The sequence below is a fragment of the Drosophila biarmipes genome, chromosome 3L (genome assembly GCF_025231255.1).
Source record: "Drosophila biarmipes strain raj3 chromosome 3L, RU_DBia_V1.1, whole genome shotgun sequence".
NCBI lineage: Eukaryota > Metazoa > Arthropoda > Insecta > Diptera > Drosophilidae > Drosophila > Drosophila biarmipes.
The window spans coordinates 8029380-8046469 of NC_066613.1; the positions used below are offsets into that span (position 1 = coordinate 8029380).

Here is a 17090-nt window from a genome sequence, read left to right on the forward strand (position 1 = left end):
CGGTTTGCGAGTTTTTATTTACAAATATTTATTTCTTTTAAATTAATTATAGCTAAAGTTTTTTTTAAAAACACAGCCAAACTTATTGCTTTTTCAGAAACTGGATTCGCAGAATAGTTGTTTAAAGTTACAAAAATCGCCTTATGGTACATCTTTAAACACATAAAAATAAATATAACGAGATCAACTTAAACAATTAGAACTATCAACTTAATCTTTATTTTTTTTATATACACTGATGAAAATAGGTTGTTTACTCGAAAAAATTTATGTAATTTTGTAGATATTATAGAGCTTAGTTTGAGCTTAAATTTCTTACGATTCATTAAAAATAATTTAGCTAAAGTTGGATTTAAAAATGCCTTAAAAATACCACAGCTGAACTTTAAAAAATACCTAAAAAGTTGCGAAATTCCCCGTGGCAGTGCTGGAAAACGCGCCATTCAGTGCTATCAGCTTGTATTGTACCACCAAAACTGCTTGTAGTCCTCCTGAATTGGCAGGTAAAACGCATTAAACTGATTACCGCGAGATCCGTGCCGTCACCTGGAGTTTCTTCCGAGAAAAGGCTCCCGCGATACGGAGGAGAACGCAGCTGCCGAGGATACCCGCGGTGAAAATGACAAACCTGTGAATTGCCCGAAACAGTGCCTGGTGAGGGTGTCTCTCCTGCTCTCTCCCTCTCTCTCGCCATCCGCTCGGCTCACCTCACCTCGCCCCTCTCGCTCGCCCGCCCGCTGGAAGGAGGGGATGGACGGTTAATGTTACGACGAGCACATCGCAGTGTGAATCACGTTTGGACGACCCCAAGGGAACGGGAACCCAGAGAAGCCAGCGATGTACCAGAGTGCCTGCCAGGCGGCCACCACGGGCTCCTGCGTCCCGGGAACCGGCCAGCAGCCGGACAACGAGCGACAGTCGGCGCTGATCGCCCAGCAACCCCCCACCGCGCCCGTGGAGCCCGACTACAGTGGCTTCGACATCGTTAAGGCCACCCAGTACGGGGCCATTGCCCGCGTCCGGGAGCTGGTCGAGTCCGGGTGGGATGTCAATCAACCGGACAGCGAAACGGTCACCCTGCTCCACTGGGCGGCCATCAACAATCGAAGGGACATCATCAGGTACTTCCTCGAAAAGGGCGCCACCGTGGACGCCGTGGGCGGGGAGCTGAATGCCACGCCCCTGCACTGGGCCACCCGACAGGGACATCTCGGTGCCGTCGTTCTCCTCATGGCCGCCGGCGCAGATCCCAGGATCAGGGATGCGGAGGGCTGCTCCTGCATACACATCGCCGCTCAGTTCGCGCACACCGCTCTGGTAGCCTACTTCATAGCAAAGGGCGTGGACCCGGATCTCCAGGATCGAGGCGGAATGACGGCGCTGATGTGGGCAGCATGGAAGGTGAGTTTCAGGTCTGGCGAATTTTATTTTTACAGGGTTAATATTTCGAGCCTATAAAAAACATTCCTCTTTTGGTTTATCATTCCATCTATAAACATCTGGAATAATAAGAAATAGGGCTATGTACAATTTTGATAAATTCTTCCATTCATTGGGGAGTCATTTTAATGTATAATTCTTGGAAATGTGTAATGAATCTGGGGCATATGATAAGAACTCAAAAACTAATTGCCATAAAAATCATGTTGAAAATGTCATGTGAAAAAGAATGACTATGAAGAAATATTTTTAACTTATTTTTGGTCGTAAGTCTTTAATAAAGCCTTGCAACCATATTAATCAGCAGTTAAATATTATGATAGATTAAGATATTCTACCAAATTCAGCGTTACTAATAACATTTTTTTAAGGTTTGCGCTCTGGACCCCGTGCGCTTGCTGCTGACCCTCGGAGCGAACCCCGCAATGGTTGATTATACGCATGGAAACACGGCCTTGCATTGGGCCATCCTAGCACGCAATGCCACGGCCATTTCCACACTGGTGCTCAAGTCGAAGGCCTCGCTGGATGTGCCCAATCTGCGGGGCGAGACGCCGCTCTCGATGCTGGAATCCCAGACGGGAGCAATTTGGATAGGGGCCAAAGTGATGGACCGCGTGAAAGAGGCGGCGCTCACCTCGCAGCAGCGGCGATCGCTGGTCTCCAAGTTGCGGCACGACAAGCGCCTGAGGTGGTGGTCCATGGTGGCCTGTCCCTTCACTGCTTTCTATCTGGCCGGCATCGTCTTCACCGTGAACACGCTTTACATCATCAAGTTTTTCCTACTGGGTTGTTTGTACGCCATATTTCACACGATCGGCAAGGCCTTGTTCGATGAGCACCTGATGGCCCTACTGCCCCTAAGCGTTTACCTGGCCACCAAGGCCTGGTTCTATGTCACCTGGCTGATGTACATCGATGATGCTGTGCCGTTTACGGCCACCGTTTGCTTCCTGATCTCCTCACTGGCCTTGTGGGTGTGTTTTCTCAAGTCGTGGAAGGGAGATCCGGGCATTATTCGGCCCACCAGGGAACAGCGATTTAAGGTGAGTAGAGTTTTCTTTACGAATTCGTTTATATATAATTATATTAATGTTAACAACCTATTTATCCCCCATAGACCATCATTGAGCTTTCGGAGCGAGGTGGAATCGGCTTTGAGCCCGCCTCCTTCTGCTCCGGCTGCCTGGTGCGCCGGCCCATTCGGTCCAAGCACTGCTCCGTCTGCGATCGCTGTGTGGCGAGATTCGATCACCACTGCCCTTGGGTAGGCAACTGCATTGGGCTGAAGAACCACAGCTACTTTATGGGTTTCCTCTGGATGCTGCTGATTATGTGCGTCTGGATGCTGTACGGCGGCTCCAAGTACTATGTGAACCAGTGCAATGTGCGATTCGATGGTGAGTTAAAAGATTGATCCTCCTTTGAATCCTTCTTAAGCGCGAGTCACCCGCAGATTTTCTCGGTGCCATGCGGGCCATTGGCAACTGCGACGCCTGGGTGGGCTGGGTGATGGGCAACGCCCTGCTGCACATGTCCTGGGTGATTCTGTTGACGATCTGTCAGACATATCAGGTGATTTGCCTGGGCATGACCACCAACGAGCGCATGAACCGCGGACGGTATCGCCACTTCCAGGCCAAGGGCGGCCACAGCCCCTTCACGCGCGGTCCCATCCAGAACCTCGTGGACTTCCTTGAGTGCAGCTGCTTCGGATTGGTTCAGCCCAAGCGGGTGGACTGGATGAACTACTACGACTACGATGCACAGACGCATCAAACCATCGAGAAGGAGCCGCTGCTGAGCGTGGACTGCCCAGATGGAATGGCTGGCGACCACCAGTACGTGTAGGACAAGTCCTATCGGGATGCGAAGACGCTTCAGATGCCCATCGCGCATGTTTAACAACCGACACCAAACGCTTTAGATAGTCCGCTAATGCTTTTTCTATTTCCCAAGTATCCCACCCGTTTCATTTCCGTCAACCATTTTAATTGGTCCCCGCTGATCTGCTGCAAAAAATATATAAACCACGAGTTGCGAAGAAGAATTCAACACAGCCAAGAAAGAAGCGTCATCGCTGACCGATATCGGATGGACGAGTTGGGGTCCAGGCCAGGTACGGCCTCCCTTCACTTAAGTACATATTATGCATGTATTACTGTAATTACTCTGTACATTTCTGCGTATTTCTTACTCTTCGATCATAAGCCGAAAGTACACAAAACGTTTTTGTCCTTCAAAGTATTTGTATACCAAAAACCAAACACCTAAATGCAATCGTAAGCAAATGAACACCGAACAAATTTACCAATGCAACCATAATCAAAACCAGAGTTTGTTTAAGCGTGCAATTTTCCAGATTCTAATTCACGTACTGAGATATTAACAAATTGTAAAGCGCACACAACAAAGGAGAACACCAAATGGAAATATTGTCAAAGCTCTAAGTTACTTGCATGGGGTGGAATCTGAACGAAGTTTCTCCTAGATGGACCGGAAAATCTGGCAATCTGTGTTATAAGAATGCAAAATTAAAGTGAAAATTCAGGAATATTTACTTATTCACCTACTTTGAGACGCCAGTAGCTCTCTAGGATCGAAAACTTCGCTTCAGCAACGGCACGCAAAGACTTTTAATAATAATATGGCAAATACAGCGAAGACAACAAATTAACCGATCGATCCCAAGCACTAGCATACTTAAACAAATAATGAATGAATTCTAAATGCGATCCCATTCTAATTATGCACTAGTCTAGTCAGAAAATCATTTAAGTAAAATGTTAAAGTGCAACTTCAGCCACAAATTGATAAAATAAATTGCATATTTATATAAACCCATGTAGCTATGAAACGATCTATTTATTATGTAAAAGGAATTTCAGCAACCTGAGAACAACACGCATAGCAATGATAAAATATGTTGTAATTGTAACACGTTACTTAAATGCATTTAAATATTAATTCAAACGAAACCTACAAACAAATGTAATACGAGAATCGCTAAGCAAACATTTTCAACTATGTACTAAATATGGATTAAACATACAACTTTTTCGATGTATTTTGTATTTGAGATTATACAAAAGGAGGTGGAGACGAAGCGATTTGCTATTAAGTGATGTATATGTTTCAAATCCATTTTGTATATTCCCTTCGCTCGCATTGCTACAAAAAGAAAGCTTTCAAAAGACTATTTAAACCGAACAAGATCTAACATCAAGCGAGGCTCCTCACAGCATTGCGCATATAAACGTATAAACTAAGTGTTTTTGGCCTATTTAATGAAAATCAAGCAAATCAACCCCATTGCCTACATCTTTAGTTTAGCGGCTAAGTTCAAGACAAATATATTTAACTAAAGATATATAAATGAATGTATTAAATAGTGTGTAGAACGATGGAAATTGTGAGCTCGATAAAGTGTATGTGTATGTGCGTTAAAAACAAATTTGAATAATAAATAGAACTTTATTCCGTATTCAAAATGCGAATTGTGTTTATTTATATTAGGTTCAACGGAATAGGAAATATTTACGGCCATAAAAACGCTGTTAGAGGGTGGAAAACTATAAGGATAAGATAAGGAATGCAGTAGCTGAACGAAGTATAAGTTAGTTAGCTATATATAAATCAATGAGCTTTCGATTAAAAATGGGTTTAAAATAAAACGAACTCGAATTGGGTTTTAATTTGTTTTTATTGTTTGATGACATAATATTTGTAGATTTTGAAATTTAATTTTTTGTTTTAATTATTTTTTTTCGACATTGATGCATTACATTTATAGGCTCACTTTAAAAATAGAATTTCTTCCCTTTTATGATAAATTAGGTTAAATGGTTTTATGGTTCTGCTTTTATTAAAAGTAAAACATTTAAATATACGCAATCAAATCACTTTTCCCGTTTTATTTCCGTGATTGGTTGCAACTCTCCTTGTTAAGCTTTTGCTTAAGACTTTTGCTGCGGGTGTAAATGATATACAATACATATATTACTTTAGCATTATGTTTAATTTACTTGCTTGATTGCAAAAAATATGAGAATATCGCTCGTTTGCAACGTGCCAATTTTTGTTTCCTTCTATATTATGATTTTAGTTTAAGCAAATTAAAACACACAAAGGCTTATGCTCTAAATAAAAGAATTGTTGCAAAAGTTAGTTGAGAAATACAAGACATGGATGTTACGCAGAGAATAAAAGATTGAAAGAGGATCTGGACTGGTCTGTGAGCGTGTCGTGTGGTTTGGATAGCATTAGCGTCTTTTGTCTATACAATATATTTATCAGGTGGGATTTCGGCGTGGCCAGCTTGAGCTCAATATATACTATATGATTGATATTTGGTCGGAGTTGAAAGAAGCTATAGGTGTTTCATTGTTTACAATCAATTGCCGTCTTCGCATGCTAACACAGAATATACGTACAGAACGCGGCCGAAGTTGAAGTTCAAGTCAAAGTATTAAAGTAGTCGTAAATATATATTGCAATGCGTTTCATAAGCGCACTTGATAAGAGGGGAAATTAACATAAGTTGGTTAAAATATATAGATGTATAATTTTCCATTAAGCCTAGTACAATGTGTGGCAACTGCGCTCGCCAGAGGCCCGAAGACGCAAACTTGAATTTGCGCTAGGACAGTGGGACTGTCGTAATACCAGGTCGGCTTAAATGTGAGTACAGATTGGGACCGAATGGTAATTCGGGTCTTTGGGCCACAGTCAAGCGCAATCGCCGCTGTTCTTTATAGATTAACTACGGACGCGCCGCAGACTTTTTGATGCTTCACAAAGTGGCTTACAGATAGCCCATTTTCACCCTCTTGCAATGCAACTTAAACTTGTTTAGACGCGGCCCAACCACTCACGATTGACAGACATTTCAGGAAACCAGAATGTGATACGACGAAGCCTTCCCCGCGACAAACACGATATACCAACTTTGACATTTGCCAGTGCCAGCGACCAAGCGTGAGTGGGGGACCGCGTGTAAACTTATTTGTTTAATAAATATACGAAATATTATACATGCCTTAGTGCTATAAACATGTGTAGACACGCCTTAAATATATATCCATGTATGTATATATAAATTTCTTTTAGTACACATATAATATATTTTGTTTTAGGTTTTCCCTTCTGTTTCTCCTCTCCTAATTTTACTCTTAGTTATTTTTGTTTTATTTTCTTTTTAATAAAAAATATATATAAATATAGCTATTTTGAATTTGATTTTATCTCTCTGCTCATATGTATAGTTATCATTTTTGTTTTATGCCTTTAAATCTTTTGCTTGCTCAGTTGGTTTACCATTAAATACGCTTACAGAGTTATGATTATTGGGTAGAAATAGAGGCTTATGTTTTGGTTTATCATACCCCTTAGACGGGGTACCGCAAAACGCAATAAGCAATTAGCAGTTTAAAAAACACAAAAAATAATAATAGTTGTAATTGGTAGAGCAAAACAAGAATAAATAACAAATGTGCCGTGTAAATAGGGTACTGTAAAAATTATGTATATCATATAAAACTTATGCTTAGCCTAGGTGTCGAGCGGGGTTATAGTATATAGCAAATGGTAGTTGGTTTCATCTCGGGTTAGTGAGTGAAGAGCTGGGGAAGGGGCGTTTGTTTGCTTGCTTATCGGCTTGCTTGGTCTTGTAATATGTATACAATTTATCATATATTTATAAACATTAGTTCCCACTGATGTTACGTCTTTTGCAGCAGCTCGCTTTGTGGGCTGGTCGGACTGGGCTGCTGCTGCTGGTTCAACATGGTCGGCGCAGACAGCGTGGTTGCCTGGGTAATAACTGTCGTGGCAGAGATGGTCTGTTGCTGCTGCTGCTGTTGGTGCTGCTGGTGCAGCTGGTTCGGCGCCTGCTGCAGCTCCTGGGGGTGCTGCTGGTTGGCCTGATTGTTCAGCGGCTGGTTCGAATTGCAGAGCACCGAGTAGACGGAATCGACTTTGCTAAGCTTCTCAAAGAGCGGGATCAGTTCGCGCAGTTCGCAGTCGGTGACATCGTCGAACCAGGATTTTACAGGAACCTATTGAGTAAAGAAATTGTTTAGCAAGAGGTTTAAAATTTGAGAGTTTCTTTACTTACTGCATTGTCTGGGTGAAAGATATAACTGGCCGGTGAGTTGTCGACAATGACAATCTTCTGAAGATCCCGCCCCAGACGATTCAGATCCTTAATGTAATTACCCCTGTAATAAACGCATGATTCCCTAAACAGTCTTGCACGAAACACATTCCATCTGAAATACAAGAAGGGCAAACATTTTATTAAGTAAAAGTGTATTTAATTTGAGGTCAACTCACTTGTCTAACAGATCGGCAACAGGATCTGCGTATTTGGCTAGTGATGCTGTAAACAAAACGCACTCGTACAGTTCACCCATCTTCTGCAGAAACTCATCCACATGCGGTCGCTTCAGAACGTACACCTGATGTACGGTTCCATCGATCTCCACTGGAACTATGAAATCAGCATTCGGTATGGGCTGAAAAGTACAAAACACAAATATTATTAATATGAGGAATATCGAAGGATCCCTTAGATGGACTCACCTTAAAACTACTGTGCACTAGGGTCTCGTCCAAATCGATGACCATGCACTTTCTGTGCATATCGGTGAGCCTAACCTGAGGTAGTAGGTACCTTTGTTGGTCCGGTAATGGTGGCGGTGTTGTCGTACCGTCGATTTGTGTGCCATTCTGGTTGGTTTTCGTTCGGTTTCGTCGCCAGCAGCAAAGCAGAGATTGGAACAATCCTCGCTTCTGTGGCTTAAGGCGATCCACGTCGTCTGGGGATATGCAAGAAAATAATAGATTGTATCTTTGGTTTAAAGAATTTATGCCAGAAATATCAGAGTTTGGTATGAAGTTAAGAATGATGAATATAACAAAAATATGGCACTAAACTATAGCTTTAAACGTTGAAGATTGGCGGTTAGTTCATTAAAACAAACTAATCTTGACTGAACTAGGGATTTAAGCTCATCATAAATCTCACAAGGGATTTCCAATTAAAAAGCACATTCCTTTGGTTAAACTCCATATATTTTAATAGAAATTCCAGGCATTTTCCCGATGGCTCCTCCATTAATTTAAACAACATTCTAGCCGCCTCATAAAAACTTCTCGCGCAGTATTTAAGACCCCTAAATACGCCCACGGTGTTTTCCCATACGTGCGTCCATATTTTCATCCCATTTTCGAACGAATGTTTCGCCTTGCTCGGATTACTATTTACAGTTTGTGCCCCATAATGACATAAACATTGTCTGTTTGGTTTGCTACATTTGCATAAGACAAATATAGATCTATTCCAATTTCTATATCTGGTTAATACTGCAGTGCATGCAATGCAGACAACTTGTTATAGTTTTCGCTCGGCCGCCAGTGTGTTTTGGTTTGTGGTTTGTGTTTTTGTGCGAAAATATTTATAAATAGAAGTCAAAGGCAAAGCTAGAAGGCAGCAACACCGCGCGCCAAGGGGAGCTGTGGCGTGGGGTTGGGGGTGGAAAATGCGTTTAATCGATGGGAAATGCTATAATTGCATGCGAACACAAACAAAGTAGCAGGTAGAGCGAGTCAGCGAGTTACAGTCCCACTTCAACATTGAAACACCACTTAAAATTATAATAAAAATTTAGTTGTTACTTAGTTTGGTTTACATAAATTAACCTATCAAATATTCTTGTCGTGAAAATAACAGTAAATTTGACAGCACTCATGAAGCTTGAGAGATAATTTTCAAATTACCAGCAGTCTTGCTTTGTTACGAGACAGAAAACAGTAAATTATTTTGAGTAAGTCCGGAAGCTATATTCAAACTTCAAAGCTGATTGTTTTAGTTGTTTGTGAGAGCTCAAAGTGATTACTTTCGAATCTTAATACTGCACTTTTTATCTAAAAAATAGCAAACCATTTTTGTTCATTTTTATTAATGTGGGTTTTAAATTATAGATTACAGCATAAGCACAATGGCATAACATTAGCTTGTGATATAATAACAGATCCTAAGAAAATTGGAATTGTTTTTCTGCAATTTCACTTATTAATTACATTTTATAAAAAATAATAAATGCAAAAGTAACAACCTTTTGTTATTTGTATTGCACGCGAAGTAAATTTAGTTCGAGTTAACGAAGTTTAACTGTGGCAGAAAGAACGAGTCAGCGAGATAGTTACTGGGATAGATAGATGGATGAGTAGAAGGTCACTGGTTGACCTTTAAGCTGGCTCGGGGCGCGGCCACCTTGGCTAAAGGGATTGGGGGTGGTGGCAAGTGGAGTGCCACGGATAGAGGATGGCGAAATGCGTCCGTCCGCAATTTGCATTGTATGGCAACAAAAGGAAACAGCAGTCAAACATCACTTAGCAGGGAAAACAAGCTCAAGTCGGCGATGTGTGGGAGTGGGTGGCAGAGGCAGGGACAGGGGCAGGAGGTCGGGGAGCGTCCTTCTTGCTGGCTAAGCTAGACGTAACGGTTCATTGAACCGTTAGCCAAGTGAAAACTGAGCTTAGGATGTGACGAGCTTTCTTTCTGTGCCGCTCTTTTTACGATACCCTTCTTCAAGGTATCAGAATTCCATTGCAGAAAGTGCAATCCATCAAAATGTATTTGTTGGTAGTTCTTACTATGCATTTCATGAAAAATTTTTTGTTTTATATATGCCTGATAAAAGTAATACAATTTAAAAACAAAAATAAAATACTTTTATGAAATTACTCTTAAAGTTATTTATCACGAAACTCTGCAGTCTTTCGAAAGTCAATTAAAAAATAAACCATATAAATAACCATATTTTAAAGATTTCGACATAACTATTACCTTTTGGGGAAAGGATGTACAAACTTCTAAGGATACAGCAAAGAGATCTCTGTTCTATGACAGCTTTTTAAGATCGCAGCTCGCTTAGAGTGGTCTAAGGGTACAAAGGGTACTTAGCCTCACGTTCCCCTCTTTTTTTTCCTAATGTATTTTTTCTCATAGAACCCTTGCAAGTGAAGTGCAAATGCACTTGAATATTTTATGAGCGCGTGCTCTTGTTGTAGTTGCTGCTACTTCTCTGGCATAATGAAAGCTTTCTCCAGCGTCTGGCATTTGCAATTATTAGGCAGGTGAACCATTCCCCTCAGCCGCCATCCCCCGCCCCTTCCGCTCTCACTACTCAACTTTTTGCATAACTTTGCATAAAAGGGGCCGAAAGCCAACCCGAAACACTCAGCTTGTTGAAAACTGCTCTGTATCCTGGCTGATTATTGACAGGCAATCTATATTTGGGTCGCCGATGGAGCAACAGCTCCAACCAACCCACTCCCATCCATTCCGTACCGACCCAAGCACCCACCCACCCACAGCATCACACTCAAATAGGCTTTTGTCCTATTTTTAAGGTGTTTTCGTGTGGGCAGTTGCTTCGCATTCTTCTTGTGCTCGTTTCCAGACATATTTAGATGACCATATTTATAGCTCATTATTGGGGCAACAATCTGTCATGTCTCTGCGAGATTCTGCTTTAATAGACACCCAAATATGGGCCGAAAGTATGCGAGCCGAGTCGGTCACGCTGAATTATTAAATATTTGAATTCGTTTGAGAGCAATTATTTCTGTCAGCTCGCCTTTGATGTCCACCAATCAAAATAAATGGTAAAAGGCATGGCCAGCTAGACTTATTACTTTTACACGTTTATATAAGATCGGAATTGCGTTTTCCCAAGTGTAATTGTTTTACTCCCCTTATAACTCAACTGAAGCTGTTAATGCTCTGAACCAGTTTTATTACCATACAAATTATATACGACTTGTATTGTAGCGATGCAATGCTTACAACGTTCCACAGTCTACAACAATTACCTTATAGAATTATATCAGATAATTGAATCCCAGATTTATGTAAAACCATATAAAAAACATACAGACAAGGACAATGGGTGCATTAATTTATGCAAATGCGAGTCCTTCTCCGCCAGACTGTTAAACGGCCTCACGCGTCACTTGGGCTCGATCTTCAGGACAGCCCTACCCACAGATCCAGAACAGCCAACACACCCGTCTATAGATGCGAGGCGGCATTGGCAATCTCGAAAGATTTTCTTTTGTATAATTTGAACACATTTTTTTGACAACTTTCGGTTCTGTTGGCGGGCAAGGTCTCTTCGGTGTCAGATAAGAGGAGGGCAACACGACAAGGGGGGTATTATTTGGTAATTAATTTAAAGCAAATAAAAGAAAAATTCGTAAGAAATCGGGAATATAATTGCCCACATGCCCCACACACCACTGAAGCTTTTTCATTCGACTCTCGGCCACAGACCTTATCTAATCAAAATGTTTGTTATCTGGTGGGGGGCACACTATGATATCATTCTTGCCGATTCCAAGAGCAACAAAAATGCCACACAGTCTCGACCTTCAGCATATTTATGAAGCTTTTGTATTCTGTTTTTTAAACTTCAAGATAGAGGCAGCTCAACATTTAAGCCGCAGCACAAGAAGATGGCAAACAAAGTCAATGGCACGTGATATAAATGGGCAAAAAGTGTCAATGGAGACAGTAAACATCAGCTAAAGGAATACCCTTTAAAACACAGTGTTGGCATTGTTTTGGGCCGTCGGAGCCAGATTATTCTGTAGTCACTATGGCAACAAAATAACAACAGGCTTTCTCTCACTGTACCTGTTGGAACACCTGCCTTACAATTTTCGAACACCCAATCTGCTATCTCCCTTATAAGGATGGCTCTCTAGAACTGCAGCACCCAGTCCCGCCTTTGTTTTTTGGGGTTGGCCTTTATTTAACCCTCATCGTAGTTCAACGAACCTATCAACCAGGGAGATAAAATCTCAAGGTACAGAACTCGTTCACCTTTATCGATTTAAAAAGGAAAAGCTAAAGCCATCATTTTTAAAAGTGTTTCTTGTCGGTTGGCATTAGTATATAGGAAATAACATTGCGCAAATCTTTTGCACGCAGTCCGCTCTTCTGGGGCCGCATATAATATTATTTTTTCGATAATTAAGCACTGCAATGCATCTGTTCTCTGTCTGTTTCGTGTATCTCAGGGCCCAAAAGGCCGTCATTTAAGTACACTTTTGAAGAGACGGAATTTTAGTACAAGTAAAGTGTACTTTCAGTCTCAAAAAATATAAAAGTAGATCAAGAGAGAAAGAAATAAAAATATACATATTTTTAATGAGTCTTAATTTTCTTGCCCATTTTGTTTTGAGCGTTATTCAACGAGTGTTTATCACTTTTTAACAATTTGGGGTGCGAGCAATAAATGCATAAAAAATAATTTTGTTTATACTACAAAATAATAAAATCTTAAAATAAAGAATTCACACAAATTCCCTCCCATTCACTTATTTTTAGATTTGGCTAATAATTGCATAATATAAAATGTTTATACATTTAAATAAATGTTTATACAATTATTACCTATTTTTGGATTAACGCAATAACTGACACAATAAAAAATTCAAATACATTTTCGCATTGCCATAAGTACTAAAACAAGTGATATGTTTATACGAAAACATATATAAACATTTTCGAATTTTACTGTGAAAACTGACCGTTTCGATCCAGTTTTTTCCATTTTCTCCAAATTTGTTTATGCCGGGGATCTTTGAACCCAATTCGCATTCCTTAAATTAACAATTCTTGGCTATTTATAGACTCGCTCAAGAAATGTGAAAACTAATAATGTTTGGGAGAAGGGCCTTAAATCGAAGAAAACGCGCTGTCTGTGTGTGCCCGAGCAATTTGGCTTCCAAGACCTTGAGGAAAATGAAAAATCACAGCAGTTCAGCTGAGGCGCCTAGAAATGAGATACTAGGAGAGCATTTGCGTTTGCCCATAAAAACAATATAGATGTATTTATAAGCGAGGGTGAGTCAAGGGGTGGGCGGAGGAGGCGCGGGGAGGCGTTATGGCGAACATATATCTATACTAATATTTGTACGCGGTGAGGCAAAGCAAAAAGCACTTAGGCGGCGGCACCCACTCTCAAATAAAAAAGAAAAACATATTTCAACTGTTGCTGCTCGTTTGCCGGTTGCCCCTGTTGCCGCGCTCTTCGCACTCCTACGGCCCCCTACACCCACTCGCCAAACACAAAAAACAGCTGAGATCAGAGTGATAGAAGTGGGTTTCTTAAAGGGCCCCAAAACACACACAAAGACCTTTGAACTGGGAGATTACAGATATTTTACAATCTTCATGCTTCAATAAGAAAGTAAAAGTGGATTTTAGTCGATCCTTGCTGGGACAGTATTTTTAAAAGATTGTAATTTTCGATTGTATAGATAGGTCCAAATCGCTTCCTTAAAGAAAATTCGAAAAATAATTAGTATATGGCATTTAACATATGATTTATTTGAACCTGCAAATATTATCTTTCTCTTGATCAGTAAACTACCATCTTGACCTCAAGTGTTTGTTTTGTACGTGCTGCCGCGATGACGTCTCGCCTAGTATCTCACGCTCTCTCAGTGGCTCAGAGCCCAACTAGTAAAAACCGCTTGGTTTCCTATTTGGAGCCCATGGGGATAACTTGATTTCAAGACGTAGGCTCCTGAATCGAGCTTGTGACACATATAGATCGGCGGGGAGATAAGAAAGACACATTTATTTGCGCCAAATTGGCAGCAGCGTCGATCAAAATCGAAATCGAAATCAAAGTGAGCGAACGACGTCGATTAACACCTAACCGCAAATATTTTCTATATAATACGCCAAGTAAGGCCTGTACGTGTGTGGCCATGTACAAAAGGTGCAGTGGCGACCGCAGATTAGATTAAATTAGTTATTACTTTACTTTAAGGCGTTCATCGCGGCTCTCGACACCTAGCCCGGCCCCACCCTCCTTGCTTTGGCTCTCTGCACAGAGAAAAATTGAAGACCTGAGGTCAAGTCAATATTAACACTCTTAATGTCATTGCAGAGGGCAATTATCTTATCTTCGATTACATAGCAGAAAATCAACCTCTGATAAAGAATTCAACAGTAATCCGAAAAATTTTATCAAATAAAAAACTAATAAAACTGTTCCCACATTATAGAGAAATACTCATTACCTATTTAATTTTTCTGTGTGTACCTAGGCCACTCTCTTCGGCTCTCACCATTCAGTTACTCATTCATTCATTACAGGCGTTTCGCAACCTTTAAGCTTCTCTTTTGTTGTCGTCTGTTGCTTTGTTTGTTTGTTTGCATCACTGCGAGAAAGAAAAGCACTCACAACATGTTTTATTGTGCTCTTTCTCTTTGTCTCTCTCTCCCTCTCTTCATACCGGTTTTCCTCTATTTTTCCTAGCTTTTTTCTGCGTTTTTTGCTGCTGGCTTTTACTGTGCAATTTAATTGGCAGTTTCTATTGTCAGACCCTCGAAAGTAAACATGCAAAGGCAGTTGAGCAGTTGGCGAGCGAGAAGCAGGGAAAATAAAGTAAAACCGGAGAAAAGAAAAGGCTTTCGTGTCGAAGTTCCATGACGTCACAAGCGCCGAAAGACGTCATCAGTTGATTACAGGTGGGAGTGGGCCAGTGGGTGGCAGGTGGGCGGCAGGCGGTGGGTGGCGGCAGAGTTGCAACTGCGTCGCAAAATAATTCAGCAACCACAAAACGAAGCCAGCAAGTGGTTAGATCACTCACAATGGCCAGCGAGCAAGAAAGCACTGTGTGCCGAGCAAAAAGGGGGCGAATCGAACACAAGCGCCATAGCTGGGGTGAAAACAATACCATTATTAACTATTATTGTTGGCCAGAGAGAAATCCCGAGTAAATTTATTTGGTTAATGCAAATTCACGGTGGGCAAAAATAGGATACAGATTCTTGCATTGGGTAAACCACAGTTTTTTATAGATATTATATTTTAGATACTGTACTTCATTCTCTATAGTTTGGTAAAGTATCTATCAGATTAAACAGGTTAAATGTGAATCCTATTCAAATTGTTTTTAATTTAATAGGATTTTAATTTTAAATGGTGACCTAAGATCGAACGCATAAACAAATGATTCATGATGTTATTTTATTTATTAAAAATAAATTCTTTTCTTTAACTGTTCGCTTCTTGGCCTATTTAGCCACCTTTGACTCTTTTACTGAGTGCCTCCTGTATAAACTATAAAAAAGGCCATTGCCATTTAGTTTGTCGAGACCAACGAAAATACGACATGTGTACAACTAACTATTCCCACGATTATATTGACCGCAATTGGGCGAGCACGAAAGGTCAGCGGGGGCACGGAGGGTGTTGGTTGGGAGGCGAGTGGAACGAAACTTCTTGGCAGCGGACAAGTGTCCTTTCGTCTTTGTTGTGACGCCTTGAGTGGCGATGAGTCATGAGGGGAGGTCTGCAGTGGGTCTGGGTTTTCCCCGATGTTTCCCCGTTTTTCGCCCGTTTTCTCACCTTTGTCATTGGGATAGCTGGGATAGACGTTCAGTTGCTCGTCGTCGCGGGAAACTTGCGTGATTATTGATGTTGCATCCATTTAAGCACTCGGTTCTTGGCTCCACTTCGCTTAACAGGTTGATATCTCGGAGTCGGAGACGGAATCGGGATCAGATCGGTTTCGGTTTCGGATAGGATAGCTGCAAGATGTTGCGCACACATGAGAGATACATATAATATGACAATTAGCGCGAGATATTTTCATGTTTCTCCGAATGTCGATGTATATATATGCCATATATACCACGTATATATAGCTCACACACACACATGCACCAATTGATAGCCTGCCCCAGACAGTGGAATTTTACAATTACGCTTTGGCCGTCCGTTCGCTTCGTTTTATTTCTCGATGCAAATGGGTTTTCCCTTTGATATTCACCTCGCTATTTATCGCTCTCTCTCGCTCCCTTTCTCCTTCGCTCTGTTGCACTTTCGCCTTTCCGTTTTGTTGTAACTTTAAAACTGTGAAGCGATTTTAAAAAACACTTTCTTTCTCTCCTTTGCTCTTGTTTTTGGTTGCGCTCATTCTTTACTTCTTTATCCGCGTCTGCCTTCCGCACACAGCTTCGCAGCGTTTTATTTATAAACGCCCACACAGACAGGGCCTCACTCACACACGTACGCACTCGCACGCACACTTGCTCGGGCGCTGATGTTTTCGTTATTCTTCGTTATTTAATTTTTCGCACTCGTTTTCCCTGCTCGCATCTTCTTGCCATTAATTAATCGCGCAAAAAAACAAAACGCGTGTGTACGTCGAAAAAAAGTAATAGGAATAGCGCAAAAAACAAAACGCGTGGAATAGTGTGACTGCGGTGTGTGGATAATGCCAAATTGGCTGGCAAAACGTATACCAAAAGTTGGTATATACCGCTATGATCGCGGCGGAAAACGCTGTGAAAAAGGTTAGTGTACCACAAAGAGTAAGTGGGATTTGATGGAATTAGAATGAAACCTAAGAATCCTGGCAAATGTCTTATCCTGCAAAGAACAGGACAAATTCAGCACAAACGCGGGAAACGGTCACATGCAAGGATTTAACAGTGTAAGCAACGGTCATACAGGTGCAAGGGACTGCCAACTTTTTCTGAATGTAAGTGCTAGATGTATTTTTAAGTAGCTAGTTTCCAAGTACTATTTTATAGACATTTCAGGATTCATGACTAT

At 41.2% G+C, this 17090-nt stretch overlaps 2 protein-coding genes across 2 annotated transcripts; one reads left to right on the forward strand and one right to left on the reverse strand.

Annotated features, from left to right (window-relative positions):
* The first annotated feature begins 433 nt into the window (after positions 1-433).
* Positions 434-4931, forward strand: LOC108030634 (palmitoyltransferase Hip14). The gene is made up of 4 exons (XM_017103641.3): positions 434-1401; positions 1812-2486; positions 2561-2840; positions 2897-4931. Exons 1-4 carry the CDS (start codon positions 838-840, stop codon positions 3289-3291), a joined length of 1914 nt encoding a protein of 637 aa, XP_016959130.1. The 5' UTR covers positions 434-837; the 3' UTR covers positions 3292-4931.
* Positions 4932-5124: 193 nt separating this feature from the next.
* LOC108030610 (phosphatase Herzog) lies at positions 5125-16716 on the reverse strand. Its single transcript, XM_017103602.3, has 6 exons — positions 16303-16716; positions 15879-16060; positions 8023-8258; positions 7774-7955; positions 7556-7709; positions 5125-7496 (listed from the first exon to the last, which is right to left on the reverse strand). Exons 2-6 carry the CDS (start codon positions 15958-15960, stop codon positions 7161-7163), a joined length of 990 nt encoding a protein of 329 aa, XP_016959091.2. The 5' UTR covers positions 15961-16060; positions 16303-16716; the 3' UTR covers positions 5125-7160.
* Positions 16717-17090: the final 374 nt, after the last annotated feature.

Bases quoted from the DNA above. Each gene is read 5' to 3' on its own strand.
- LOC108030610 (XM_017103602.3), bottom strand. From the start codon at position 15,960: ATGGATGCAACATCAATAATCACGCAAGTTTCCCGCGACGACGAGCAA. The intron at 7,956-8,022 runs GTGAGTCCATCT...TGTACTTTTCAG, and splicing joins TAGTGCACAGTAGTTTTAAG to CCCATACCGAATGCTGATTT. The intron at 7,497-7,555 runs GTAAGTAAAGAA...TTTACTCAATAG, and splicing joins TCTTTCACCCAGACAATGCA to GTTCCTGTAAAATCCTGGTT.
- LOC108030634 (XM_017103641.3), top strand. From the start codon at position 838: ATGTACCAGAGTGCCTGCCAGGCGGCCACCACGGGCTCCTGCGTCCCG. The intron at 1,402-1,811 runs GTGAGTTTCAGG...CATTTTTTTAAG, and splicing joins TGATGTGGGCAGCATGGAAG to GTTTGCGCTCTGGACCCCGT. The intron at 2,841-2,896 runs GTGAGTTAAAAG...AGTCACCCGCAG, and splicing joins GTGCAATGTGCGATTCGATG to ATTTTCTCGGTGCCATGCGG.